This window comes from Solanum tuberosum, unplaced genomic scaffold (genome assembly GCF_000226075.1).
Source record: "Solanum tuberosum cultivar DM 1-3 516 R44 unplaced genomic scaffold, SolTub_3.0 scf00578, whole genome shotgun sequence".
NCBI lineage: Eukaryota > Viridiplantae > Streptophyta > Magnoliopsida > Solanales > Solanaceae > Solanum > Solanum tuberosum.
In genome coordinates this window covers 238,694-252,368 of record NW_006239537.1, presented here as the reverse complement: position 1 = coordinate 252,368, position 13,675 = coordinate 238,694, and the positions used below count along the sequence as shown (strand labels likewise).

Below are 13,675 nucleotides of genomic sequence, written 5' to 3'. Positions count from 1 at the left end.
TCCGAATGCACGTTCAACATCTTTTCGGCATGATTCTTGTTTCATTGCAAATTAATTATTATGTTATGTATTGTATTTTATCTTGCATTTAAATTATTATGTTATGTATTGTATTGTTATCTTGTATTTTAATTATCATATTATGTATTGTATTTTTAAATTAAATTTTTCATCTTATCATTTTAATTTTGTGTATTCTTTATAGTGAAAATTAATAATAAAATCAAATTATATTATCGACGAAAATAAAATAAAAATACTATTAATTCGGAATGAAAGTAGTATATATTAAATAATATATATTTTAAAAATATTATATTACATTTAAAAGAAGTATGAATAGTAGATATTTAATTAATGCCATTATATGTAAAATAATATGTTAATTAGAAAGTAATAGAAATAATAATAAAATATTAAAAAAGTGAAATAAAGAGTGTGAATTCACCTCTCTAAATATGAAGAATAGAGGGTGATATAGAATTGGGTTGGAGTGCCCATTCTCTATAATATTCTCCAAATATAAAGAAGGGGAGAATAAAATAGAGGTGGATCGGAGATGGTCTAAACTTTTGCAGCAGCACAAAACAGGAACAGTACCAAAACACGAAAATAAGCATGGGCCTCTTACGGACCATTTACTATCCGGCCCAATCATGGTCCCCAGGAATGGAGAAGCAGTAGTGGCACTCTTGAAATTCTCTTCAATGGAGAAATTGCAGAATCAAAATGAACTTGTGCGAATGAACATAGAAGGAAATTGAAACGATGTTCAGGATTGCCGGCAGTCGGAGGAGACTTTATTGCTATTGTTCTTCTTCTTCTTCCTTTTTTTCACCGTGGCTTCAGAATCTCAGCGCTACTTTTAGCACAGGGCTACTACACCTCTCATTATCTCCAACGGAATCTCATTATTCACAAGGTTGAATAACTTTCTTATATATTCTTACTAACTTTTTAATAGTCTAATCACTATATACACTAGCAAAATTGGTTCTTTGCGTGTTTCTTGGACTGTTTTGCGTTGAGCTGAGGGTCTATTGAAACCGCCTCTATACCGCTAAGGTAGGGTAAGGATTTCCCTCTGGAGACTCCGCTTATGGTGTTGTATACATCTTAATTTCAAATTAGTTGGGTTTAGGTATATGAATAATGTTATGAACACAAATAATCTATATGAATAATTCAGAGTCATCTTTCTTCCCTTTTTACTACTAATGTGACGAACTTGATTGAAAAATCTGAACAGAAAAAAAATATTTTTTGTTTCCTTCCTTTTGATAACTGGCTATTTCTGTTGTAAATCAAAACTTTATGCTTAAAGGTTACTTTTTTATTTCATGATATCTTGCAGATTATCACAGACTATTATGCATTCTTGAAGCATGTAAGGTGTCACCAAATTTGAGAACTACAGCTGGCGCACATGCTAATATTATTAAACTTGGTTATGGAATGTATCCTTCTCTTATTTCTTTGATGGTAGTGACATATGCGTCTTGCGATAGACTCAATCTTGCTCGGCAGCTGCTTGTTGAAATTCCTACTGAGTATTTTGATGCTGTCTCTGCTAATTTAATGATTGCTAGATTTATGAAGATGGGGGCAGTTGATGTTGCCAAGATGATATTTAACGAAGTTCCCCTCCGGGATTTGGTTACTTGGAACTCACTGATTGGTGGTTATGTCAAAAATGACATGTGTAAGGAGGCACTCAGTGTCTTCAGAAAGATGTTGAGGTCTAATGTTGAACCAGATGGATATACTTTTGCATCTATCATTACCGCATGTGCTAAACTTGGAGCCATTGATCACGCTAAGTGGGTACATCACTTAATGACTGAGAGAAGGATTGAACTAAATTACATCCTTTCTTCTGCTTTGATTGATATGTACTCAAAATGTGGAAGAATTGAGATAGCTAGAGGAATATTTGATAGTGTTGAGCGTACAAATGTCTCTGTCTGGAATGCTATGATTAATGGATTAGGAATCCATGGTTTTGCTTTAGATGCAATTGAGATTTTCTCATTGATGGGGCCAGAAAATGTTTCACCTGATAGTATTACTTTCATTGGACTTTTAACAGCATGTAGTCATTGTGGCTTAGTTGAAGAGGGTCAAAAGTATTTTCAACTAATGAAAAATATATATTTGATTCAACCACAACTTGAGCACTATGGAACAATGGTTGATCTACTAGGCAGAGCTGGACTGCTTGATGAAGCTTATACAGTAATCAAGGAAATGCCAATAGAGCCTGATGCAGTCATATGGAGGACATTTCTCAGTGCTTGTAGAATTCACAAAAATTCTGAGATGGGTGAAGTTGCTAGCACAAAAATATCTCATCTTGGTAGCGGAGATTATGTCTTACTGTCAAACATTTATTGTTCGACTAAGAAATGGGATAACGCCGAGAAAGTTAGATGTGTGATGAAATGGAAAGGAGTTCGTAAAAATAGTGGGAAAAGTTGGGTTGAAGTGGGTAATGTTGTTCACCAGTTCAAGGCAGGTGACCGGTCACACCCTGAAGCTGAACTAATATATAAAACTTTGAAGGAATTGATTCATCGAACCAAATTGGAAGGATTTAGTTCCACGACTGAGTTGGTTTTGATGGATATTTCTGATGAGGAAAAGGAGGAAAATTTGAGTTACCATAGTGAAAAATTGGCATTAGCCTATGGGATCTTAAAATCTAGTCCTGGAACTCGTATTCAAGTTTCGAAAAATCTTCGTACTTGTCCAGATTGTCATTCTTGGATGAAAATGGTAGCAAAGGTGTTGAATAGGGAAATCATTGTGAGGGACAGGATCCGCTTTCATCACTTTGCAGATGGTTATTGTAGTTGTGGGGATTACTGGTAGCAATTCTTTGAATTTCCAGTTGAGTTTGGTAATTGAAGCTTAAGTAGACATCTTATAGTGAACTTCATAAAAATGAAAGACATCTTATAGTGGATGTCTCAAAGATTCTTGTGGCTCTTATCTTGCCTGTTTCTAGCATCGCCCTGCTGTCTGCACTCTTTGTACAAGCACACCACAGTGATGATGACCTCCTTGAGTAGTAGTTGAGTAAAGTGCATCTGGTTACAATCAGTGTCAAATGGTTTATTCATATGCTTCAGCTCCAAGCTTTGAGATATCCCTGTCTGTGGAAGCAGTGGCGGAACCATGATTTTTAATAAGGGGGTTCAAAATCTGTAGAAATAGACAGACGAAGTAGCTGAAGGGGGTTCGACATCCTATATATACATAAACAACTATTTTAACCATGTATAAATAAGATAATTTTCCGCCGAAGGGGGTTCGGATGACCCCCCTTAGTATAAGGTGGCTCCGCCCCTGTGTGGAAGAACTCGCTGAAGATTACATCGAGGAAGTTCTTAAGTTTTTTTTCTGGTCTTTGAGGTATGAAACTCTCTCTTTCTTGAATATCTTGTTGTTGTATAATTGTTTGAATCTTTTATGAGTAATTTTTTTTAACTGTTTGAGTCTTTCCCCTTGTATGGAAACTGGATTAGATTGGCTACTTGGACAAACTAATGCGAAAAAAGTAAAGATTTCCTCAAGAAAACAGCAGACTTGAGCTGGTCACCAAATAAAAAAAGAAGCAATTGCCTCAAGTGACCAGTAGTTCATATAATTTACATAGTAGCAGAAGCTTCATTGCAGGTAGTGCAGTAGATTTGACCGTATGAGTTACTTGGACTAGGTAGAATAGTGGTTTTTGTTGCTCCAGAGAAAACATTCAGTAATTATATGAGAAAGATTACTTCTTAGAGAAAGGACACATTCAAGTGACTGTTGAATTGAATTTGCACCTAGAGTTTTTGACGTGTCAAGGGTAGTTACAACATTTTGGATTGTGAAGTAAACTTTTTCTGCAGTGGCGTCTCAATCTTCTTAAGCTTCACTTTAGTTGGAATTTAGCTATATAAACACACACACACACACACATATCAGTTAATTCTTGCCTATTGTATGTGAGAAGTAGAATTTTATTGATCTTTTGTTAGAGATTTTCCCTTTATTTTAAAATTGATTATCTGAGAATTCATTGCATTAGTTCCCAGAATGCAAGTTGACTTTCAAATGATGCAGCGATTTCATGGTACGCTTCTCCAATAAAAGGTGGTTCTGCATTGCTGGATTTGGACACATTAAAACCAACTCATCTACGCAAATTTCATTATATAATAGTGTATCGTGCTTCAAAAGAAAAGCAAAGGAAATAGTGACGCGTTTAACAGCTACAAAACATAAAACGGATTTGATTGAATTCTGTATAACTCTTTTTCACTTGTTGCAGAATCAAGATTGAACATCATCCAGTTTGTCATATCAAAATGATAGATAGAGATGGAATCTGGATTCATCAAGAACGCCATCAAACGAGCAGATCAGGTGGAAAATATATCATTTATTTTCTACTCCATGTAAAGCTGAATGATTAGTAATGCATATAGATGTATATTTGCAATGTACTAATGTTTTTCCTCAAAGCTATTAAAAAGAGAGCACGGTCAACTTGATCAAGTTGAAGCTTTTAGTGCAATTACTTGCCTAGGCGTCCTGTATAGGAACTAATTGCATTTTGCCTCCGTAAGTCTCCGGAAGCTGGCTTTCATCAATATCTTGAAGTAAGGTTGCTGTCAGTCGTTTGTTTTCCACAAACATGATCTGTGAAGATGGAAAATAGTTTGGTGAGGATGATGTAATACAAGTTGTAATCAAGTCTCTCACTAAGTTATCCTCGACATCAACTGCAAGTATGACTGAACTCTTGAACTGATTCATCCACCTTTTATGTGAAACACAATTATTTTAGAACCTCACCTTTTTCTTGGTGTGGTTGTCTATGAAAGGATACAAAATCTTCCATAATGTGCAAAATATGTAAGGAACATGAACAAGAAGTACTTTGCCAAGCCTTTCCGGGTAGCAATCCTGCAAAATAGATGTCTCTTAGATTATGGACAAAAATAGGGTAAGCCTCTATCTGAATAACTAGACAGTATTGGTGACTAAACCTGCACGATGGATAGGGCCGCAAGATAGGCACGGACGTCACTGTTACAATAGCCAAAATTTTGGAGATCTCCGATTATTGTGAACTTCTCTCTTCCTGGTGAGGTCCTGATTCATCAAATAAAACCCTATAATTTGCCGTCCAAATGATGAGCTGTTTTTATCCTCTATATTTATTCTGCCCTTTTTAGTTACATTTCAATACTCAATAATTTGTTGTTTTTTAAATTAAAAACAGGTGTTCCATCCATGGTGGAGTTAGTTGCTGATGTTTTCCGCTGATTTTGGAAAAGTAAAAAAGGAGAGGAATAAAGCTGCTACTATTATTCTAAATGTTGTACCTTGCACTCAGTTTGTCCAGAGCAAAGACTATAAAACCTGAGGCATCAAAGAAAGACCTGGATGTGAGAAATTGACTGGTTCAAAAGCTAGTTTCACTGACCATGAAGCAGTAGGCCATGTGAAATTAGGTGGGGAAAAGAAAAAAAGGAAGTCATACGTTTGAACTCTTCAACACCTCCTAATTTGTTTTGAATATGCCTGCCACCAAAAACTACAGCAATAGGACATCCCTGTTTATCTTCACCTTGCATGAACATCTTGTTCTGTGCAATCTCGTTTGGTATCTCACTCACTGAAATGGACCCTTTTGGTACAAAGCTTTGCCTCCATTTAAGATATTTCAAGAACATTGCTGCAGATTTCTCTATGTCCAGATCGCGAGCTCGAAGAAACCTTCTCAAGGCATAGTCATCTACTTCCTGCAAACAAGGTACATGGAAATCATTCTACTTTTGTTTAAAAAATATTGATTTTTATAGTTAGAAAGGGAGAGAAATGCTGCAATGCTGCAGAAAATTGTATAATACCTTGGAAGAAGGATCTTGCTTTTCAACAAGAGCCCTCATTAGTTCAATTTTGTTCATCTCTTGATCTGTAATTGTGTCGTCGCATTGCATTTGAATTCCTTGTTTTTCTGTTGCTACTGCTTCCTGCTTCATTCTTTGTTTAGAAAGAAGTTCATCATCATTTGGCTTCATTGCGTCGTCACATCGCATTTGAATTTCTTGTTTTTCTGTTGCTGCTGCTTCCTGCCTCATTATTTGTTTAGAAAGTAGTTCATCATTAGTTGGCTTCATTGTTACTGCCTCTGCTTTCCCCTCCATCAGAGTCTTCCTTGCACCTATAACTAGTGAGATAAATAGCAATGGAAAGCAGAAGCTTCTACCCCACTCTCAAGATAACTAATTTTCCTCTTGTTTGTGGAATTTTCAGCCTAGTTGAAGAAGGAAAATATATAAGGGGAAGATGGGGGAAGTTAGAAAAATCAAATCTTTGAAAGAAATAAGTAAAGCCAATTGACCATGATAGGTGTATTTGACTGACTGATGAGTTGAAATCTAGATATAAATTAACTTGAGAAAAGTGGTGAGAAAAAGAAAGACTTGCACCCTAGGAGGGTGGTCTTGCCGTCAATGCAATGAGTGAAAATCATGATGAAAAATATTTTATTTATAAACTCAAATAATTTTTCACTATATTCCTCACTAGAAAAGAGCTAGGAACACCTCTATTATTAATAGTGCAGAGCATAATTTAACTAGAACTAGAAATCTGTTCCTATATTATTTAGACTAAGCATCTGTGCTTGATCATTGGTAGTAACTAAACTAGGATAGCGATTATAATTCCGGTATTATAATCTCAGGATATCCTTGGTCCTAACCAAACAACCATTTAAGGTGATGGCTTCTCATTGACTTAGCTTTGTAGGTTGGAAATAGCAGGTAATTGATGAAATATTTGATATGCGCACAAATTAGACAAAACAAAGGCCAATTTAACCAAAAAGAAAGTGACGTATGTACATCAAACACGATACCAACGTATAAAATCACAAGTACAGTGTTCAATTCTTCAAATAATAATAATATATAAGTGAAGTGTTGCGTAGGGGACTTGATTGTTTTACCATATTTGGTAACAGACTTTGGGGGTTCACCCACTTGCCTCCCTCATTAATTTGATAGATGACTAAGAGCTACTTCTTGGACACCTAAGCATTTATTGTATACAATCAGCACCACTATTTTATTTTTTGGATTACGAGATATATTTGTTCGGTGTTTGATATCTTTTTCTCTACATAGGGCTCATTCGGCGGAAGCGCTTTTTATATACCGGGCTCAAAATCAAAATCTCTGATTAATGAAGGAATAACTTTATTCACTACACCATATTTTTTATGGTCTATTTGTATATCATCTATTTTGGCATAATTCATCGGTGGCCTCCTAAAGTTGACACCAATTTTTACTTGGACACCTTAACCAAGCTTTGTTCATTTTAGACGTCATACTGCATTGTGTCATTTTATCACTTTTTACTGATAATGACAATTATGAGAAAATGTGGTGCAAAATAACCAACTCAATCGAGACTAGTTCTTGTACTCATCTTATAACAACTGGATAATTATTATTACAAAAATGCTGCATTTATAGCATTGATAAAAGACCATTCATTCATATTGGCATAGGTCTAGGCCCCCAAGTAGCCTCCTCTTCTTTAATTTCCCACCTGCTTTATAGCCGCATCATTTTCCATAATTAAGATACTTTAGTTGATATTAAAGCTACATTGGCTAACGAGGATTATGGTGGAGTGATAAGTACTTCTTTATTCTTAATCAGAAGTCTCGAATTTGAGTCCCCTAGGTACGAAATTGCCTTTATTAGGAAGCGTTTTAACCCTCAATATGGAACTTCATGGCGTGGTTTAAATTTAGTTGGCTATGATATCGAACATCGAATGAAAAAAAAAAAAACTGTAGCAGTTACCTTTTCTTCGTCTTCTAGTTTTTCTTGTTAACTTTTTCATGTATTTTTCTTCCCGTAAGATTTATTAAACAAATATAAGAAAATTGAATATATTTATCATACTCTTAATACATGAAATATGTTGAATAATTTGTAGGCACAATACATAAATATGTCATTAAACTTGGTCTAATTTCATATTTATGTCCTTCAACTTTGGGTATGCACGGGTAGACACTTAAACTTGTATAAAATTGAACAAATAGACACATCCTACGTGACAATTTGTGTTCTACATGTATTTAAGGCATATAATGTATGATACTCTAGTTTTTTTGGTGGAGCTGGCCAGAAGACAAACCAATTAATGGTTGGCATAAAAGAATGGACATCGATTTTGACAATATTTTCCAACTCAATTATTCATAGTTTCTCTTCTATTTTATTATTTTTATGTTGTGGATGAGAGGATCCACTACTACTTCAAGAAGCTGTAGTTGATGCAAATGATGTGACATGATTGATGATACTCATCATTTAAACAAGTAGAAGACAGCATCAGACTTCTTGACACAAAAGTATAACTACTTCCAGTAAAATAATTAGTCTAAAGAAAAAGACACAACAGAGAGTCCAACATTGTCACAATCCAAAATTCGACACGATAAAACTCAGTTCATGATCAAGAAAGTAGTGTTGGTCTCACATCAAGCTTCGTGCCATCTTTTAATCGAACAGATCATTTGATGAAAAACAGATTCAAGTGCTAATTTAAGCCCAGCTGAGAGTGTACGTTCATGAATTACAAACAGTTGTTCTCTCAGAAGAAGATTATTGAAACACCCATCGTCAAGCAGCCCACTGCCACCCAAGGACTCAACCGTTCACCTGTCCACATTGAAGCATCATAGGCCTTGTCAAATTCATGCATTGGTAGAATAAATGGATAAAAGATAAAATTTATTATGGTAGGACGGAAAAAGACATTCACTATATTCTAATGCAAGTAATGTGTTTTAGGATACATGTAATTACAAATTTTAGGTACAGGAGAATTTTTGAGAAGAGCAATTTTTTTCCTCCACTTTGTTGACTTTGGACCAAGTGAAAAATGTTCAAAGAATAAAAGCGCTCTCTAAACAAAAAAGAAAACCCCCCAACCAGCAGAAGATAAACAAGTTAAGAGTAGAAGGATGAAGAACCACCATGAAGATAAATAGGCATATATGTGACGTTTTTTGATTTGGTTAAATAGGCATCTAAGCAATATGAATCACACAAGCAGAAAACAGGGAAGGGAAAAGATCATTATATTCCAAAATATTATGAATTGGTCAAGCAAGAGAGAATTACGAGAATAACTTCCTATCAAGATGAGGCCTTATGAGAGAATTACAATGCTTAGCCAGGAAAATATTATTCGTTTTTGTCAAAGTATGATGCCTAAATATCAACTGTATGTCCTCATATCGGCAGTGATTCAGCATTTCATCAACATCCTGTTATATGGTGTGGTTTCACTAGGATACAGGCCAGTAATGGTATAAGAAAAATGCATGCAATGTTTTTAACAATCAGCAAAATAATTTTGATTCTGTAAAAACGATGAGGAAATTAGTCCAGACAGTTCTTCGCTGCAAGCAAATGAGATAACTTACCTATTCTAGCAGCCTTCCAAAAGAAACCTCGAAACCTGCCAAGTTTACCATCTAGTTAGGATGTAGAGCAGACAGGGAAATTAATTAATAAATAAATAAAATGAAATAATACATAAAATAAAGTAACAAGCCACAACATTAGGGGGAGATAAAATTGGAGAAAATATTACAGAACTTTCTTAGCTTCAAAAAACGTGAAAATTCAAGCAAAATAGTCAATGCCTAGATGCCCTCAACTTAAAATGACATGTTGAAACCCCATTAAAAGCCAACGAAAAAATTAGATCCAATTAAAAGTGCCCTTGTTATCTTTTCTCCCCCAAAACTAGCATTATGTTCAACCACAGTGAGAACATTTCAGATAAGAGTTTCCCATCTTTTGACCTAGCAAAGCCATTTTCAAATGAAAAACCATCTACACGCATAGGTGTAACCACTAATTTCCCCAGAGAAATAGAAGTACATCTGATACCCTTAAATCCTCATAGCCTCTTAAGTACTATATGATGCATAAAACGGGTTATATGGCTTGTCATAGTGGATACGTAGCTCAGGAGTAGGATAATTGCATGAAGAAAATCATCAGTCTTGAGTCGCTAGTACATAGACCATACTAGAAACTTCATTTTATGGTGTTAAACTTTATGAAAGACGGAATATGGAAAGGGATAAGAATTTTGATATCACAAAGCATGTGCCTCTCTCCTGAACCCCACTTCTTCTAAGATATTTCTTCCAATCCTAACTTGTCTCTCTACCCCCACGGCACTGTTTTTTCGTTGCAAAAAAGAATGAGGGAGGGCATTAAAGGAGGAAGGGAGAAGGGGGAGTCCCAGAGGGAGGGGTGTGGAGAGGACTAATGTGTCTTTATGAGAACGGAGCCCATCCAACGACAGAATGTACCATCTTGTAGGTTTACATAGTACCCAGTAACAGTAGAACAGGCTTACCTGCTGCCTAATTGTGATCATACATGAAATTCCAACCATGACAAAATAATAAAAACATGGGGTAGAAGTAGCATAAATTCAGAAAATGCACTACAAAAAGATATTCTCCAACAGCATCCACACAATAAAGGAAATAAAAAATCAATCTTAAGCCTTTACTAACCAGTTAGAGGAAACAAAGAAGGACCTCCTATATGAATTATTAAGAATCAACATAGGTAACATTGACACCAATGCCAAATTCCTATACTGTAGCTACAACGAACTTACTTATAGAGAAGACTTACCCAGTTCTCTGTTCAAGAAGTGCAGGAAAATGCATCTTCACATAAGTGCATGTACAAATCCCTAACAGCACTACTGTCAAAAAGGAGTGGAAATTGAAGAGTGCCGACTGAAAATACCAGCAGAAGAAAATGAGCATAGTACTTGTAAATTCAACAACAAAAATAACAATAATTATAGTCTAACTTACCATTTCTGAATTTCCTCTCTAAATCAGTTTTGCCTTCCACCAAGCCTATACACAGTAAAGAAGCATCTGTCAACTCCTCTCATACTAGCGGAATGTCAAAACATTAATTGCAACAAAAAGTTTTGTTGTTCCTGCTCTTTTTTTTTTTTTGATGACAAGGGAAACCCGCAGCCGCTACCCTTTGGGTGCGCACAGGGTAAAACCCCCGCTCCTATGCAATAGCTCGCAAACCACATAGGAGAGGTAACCCGCACTAGGCAAGCCCGGTGCGACGAGCTCGACCCAGAAGGCAAACCCCTTGCTTTCGCTGGCAAGGGGTTTCGAACTTGAGACCTCCAACATGGAAGTCCCAAGCCCAAACCACTGGGCCACCCCGAAGGGTCTTGTTCCTGCTCTTTGTCTCTTGACCAAATGATGAAATGGAATAAGGAAATAATGGATGACCATGAGCACCTTACAACCAGATCAAAATGAAAAGGATACTCCACCACTAAGTTGACACTAGATTCATTAAGTAAATAAAACCCTACAAAATAAAATAAAAAAATTGTAGAAGCATAAGCCATTAAGGTTTCATGAGCAATGCTTTTGAAATAAGAAAAATTTGAGTCTCTATAGTAGCTTTCTGAACTGAGCAAGAACAGTGCTCTTATTTTCTTCTCACGTGTCATCTTCTGGATTATTCAATCTTCTCTATAATCTTACTGTATGCATTACCCAAGGCTGTAACTCTTATCTATCTATTCAATGACCTTAGAGAAACATTTAGACCCCCGAAATGAAAAGCATATAATAGCAAAAAGAGACTTTAGCATAAACCATATAGCTGCCAGGAAATTAAATCTCCATTCAAACTCAAACAAGAATAATTTGTAGTCATATTTTAAGTTGCAACTGTATTTATATTGCCCCTTCCAGTCAAACAGTAATGACACGTTTAACTCTTGTCATTTATCAGGAAAAGAAACATTCCCAACTCCGTGATGTGTGATGCTGAAGAACCAAGGTTTGTTGTCTAGAGTTTTCTCTCCCCTTCATTTTTTTTTGGGAGAGAAGACTCTACGGTTTACTATTGCATTTACCACTGAAGCTTCGTTCTTCAATGTTAATGATCCTACCACACAGCAAATTTCAAGCATACTTTCTGCAATAGCCTGCCTGTTTAATACCTCAACTTTGGCCTCTGGGTTACAGCTAACCCAGATTAACCAGTGTAAGACTTAAGACATCATTTACTATTCCAATCTCTAAGATGCCCCAATGCCTGTTTTCTGCAACATCTTTCATTGCAATGCTCTACAATTTTCTAAAGTACCACAGTCTACATGTTCAATAGCGTATACCACCATAGGGCTGGCATGTAATGGGAAAAACTGAGCTTGGACCCTAGGACTGTCTTGGTTCTATAATGGAGTCAGATACTCAGCTATGGTTATGCAAAATTTACATCATGTAAGCTCCTTTGACCACACAATACTTAAATTTCCAAGTTCCGATTGATGCCTCATTGCCGAAATTTCATTAAACTCGAATGATATAAAATCTTCTTATCATATTCTTGCGAGAAAAAACTTCCAAAATCCACATTTGTGCTTTGATAATTAACTTCCAATACCACATTGTTTCATAACTTAAAACATATAAGAGGACATAGAACTTGATATCATACAACTGTTAACATTAAGCAGCTAAAAGCAACAAGAAAATGGATCATGAACAAAGTCTATCAGAGCCCAACATGAAGCACAATTACCAAAAGTTCTGAAAACTTATATAAACCAAACGAACTGAATAAGTACCAACATTAATTGCGTAATTCATTTCCTAGGTACTTTCGAAAGCAAACAGCAAGCTAACTAAAATCCTACTCTAAGTACAAGTTTTCATACTCGGGTTGGTAATTGCATGTTTTTTTCTGGGTGTAGGGGTTAAAAGAAACTGAAGAAAAGGTTCAAACCCTAACCCACCAAATTAAACCCGCAGACCAAATTCAACCAAATTTAGTGTTCAGACCAGAATTCCTCCTTCACTTCATTTTCTCTCAATAAACCAAAATTTCTCCTTATCAAGAACCTACCCAAAAGGAATTTTTTTTTGTAAAAACCCGAACTTTACATCCATTACGAAGTGGCAGTCGTTGTATATAAGGCAATTTAAAATCTGCAATAACAAAAACAATGAAAAGGGTATAAAAAAAAACGACGGAAGGGGTTGTGGGTTACCTTAAATCAAGAGCCCAAGAGCGAAATTGCAGTGAATATATGAAAAATGAGGATTTTAGAACAGTATCTGATCTCCAGATCCAATCCGTGTGTCTCCGATCTCGGAGAATACAGCAATTCGAGAGTCAGTTCAAGCTAAGTCACCTCTCGATAACCAAAGAAGCTTGATTGAGAATCTATGAGTCGGAAGTATGAAGAAGATTAAGCAATGGAAACCGTTTGTGTTATATTTGGGAAACAAGGGGAAAAAAAGAAAACAAAGTTTGACATTGTTTGAAATATGTGAAAAAAATAAATTAAATTATTATTGATTTTTTATTAAATTAGGTATAAGAAGTTTGTAATTGCAAATATTTATTTATAAAAATAACATGGAGATATGTGATTTTTTGATGTGGCCCTTAGGATAATATGATATCTTGTTTATGAACTATATTTACCTCATGGTCAATTGTACCAAGGGGTGGCCTAGTGGTTTGGGCTTGGGATTTCCATGTTGGAGGTCTCAAGTTTGAAA

The 13,675-nt window shown here is 35.6% G+C and overlaps 3 protein-coding genes across 4 annotated transcripts; 1 reads left to right on the top strand and 2 right to left on the bottom strand.

Moving 5' to 3' along the window:
- Positions 1 to 682: 682 nt before the first annotated feature.
- LOC102590191 (pentatricopeptide repeat-containing protein At5g50990) lies at positions 683 to 4,399 on the top strand. The gene is made up of 3 exons (XM_006366230.2): positions 683 to 922; positions 1,355 to 3,414; positions 4,316 to 4,399. Exons 1-2 carry the CDS (start codon positions 769 to 771, stop codon positions 2,869 to 2,871), a joined length of 1,671 nt encoding a protein of 556 aa, XP_006366292.1. The 5' UTR covers positions 683 to 768; the 3' UTR covers positions 2,872 to 3,414; positions 4,316 to 4,399.
- On the bottom strand, positions 4,167 to 6,930 carry LOC102589873 (random slug protein 5-like). The gene is made up of 6 exons (XM_006366229.2): positions 5,904 to 6,930; positions 5,534 to 5,795; positions 5,376 to 5,412; positions 5,037 to 5,142; positions 4,843 to 4,953; positions 4,167 to 4,686 (listed from the first exon to the last, which is right to left on the bottom strand). The coding sequence occupies exons 1-6, from the start codon at positions 6,198 to 6,200 to the stop codon at positions 4,570 to 4,572; spliced, it is 930 nt and encodes a 309-aa protein (XP_006366291.1). The 5' UTR covers positions 6,201 to 6,930; the 3' UTR covers positions 4,167 to 4,569.
- Positions 6,931 to 8,365: 1,435 nt separating this feature from the next.
- LOC102589322 (protein kish-like) lies at positions 8,366 to 13,417 on the bottom strand. Of its 2 annotated transcripts, XM_015304808.1 has the most exons (6): positions 13,159 to 13,417; positions 11,390 to 11,462; positions 10,937 to 10,981; positions 10,749 to 10,855; positions 9,512 to 9,546; positions 8,366 to 8,741 (listed from the first exon to the last, which is right to left on the bottom strand). In XM_015304808.1, exons 3-6 carry the CDS (start codon positions 10,937 to 10,939, stop codon positions 8,674 to 8,676), a joined length of 213 nt encoding a protein of 70 aa, XP_015160294.1. In that variant the 5' UTR covers positions 10,940 to 10,981; positions 11,390 to 11,462; positions 13,159 to 13,417; the 3' UTR covers positions 8,366 to 8,673. The 2 variants fall into 2 exon arrangements, with proteins under 2 accessions (XP_015160294.1, XP_006366289.1); XM_006366227.2 differs by lacking the exon at positions 11,390 to 11,462 and having other exon boundaries at positions 13,159 to 13,416.
- Between the last annotated feature and the right edge of the window lie 258 nt (positions 13,418 to 13,675).

Bases quoted from the DNA above. Each gene is read 5' to 3' on its own strand.
- LOC102589873 (XM_006366229.2), bottom strand. From the start codon at position 6,200: ATGGAGGGGAAAGCAGAGGCAGTAACAATGAAGCCAACTAATGATGAA. The intron at 5,143-5,375 runs GTACAACATTTA...TTGATGAATCAG, and splicing joins CTGGACAAACTGAGTGCAAG to GACCTCACCAGGAAGAGAGA. The intron at 4,687-4,842 runs GTGAGGTTCTAA...CCATCTTCACAG, and splicing joins ACAACCACACCAAGAAAAAG to ATCATGTTTGTGGAAAACAA.
- LOC102590191 (XM_006366230.2), top strand. From the start codon at position 769: ATGTTCAGGATTGCCGGCAGTCGGAGGAGACTTTATTGCTATTGTTCT. The intron at 923-1,354 runs GTTGAATAACTT...GATATCTTGCAG, and splicing joins GGAATCTCATTATTCACAAG to ATTATCACAGACTATTATGC.
- LOC102589322 (XM_015304808.1), bottom strand. The intron at 9,547-10,748 runs GTAAGTCTTCTC...TAAACTTGGCAG, and splicing joins CTTCTTGAACAGAGAACTGG to GTTTCGAGGTTTCTTTTGGA. The intron at 8,742-9,511 runs GTAAGTTATCTC...CAATGTGGACAG, and splicing joins TTGGAAGGCTGCTAGAATAG to GTGAACGGTTGAGTCCTTGG.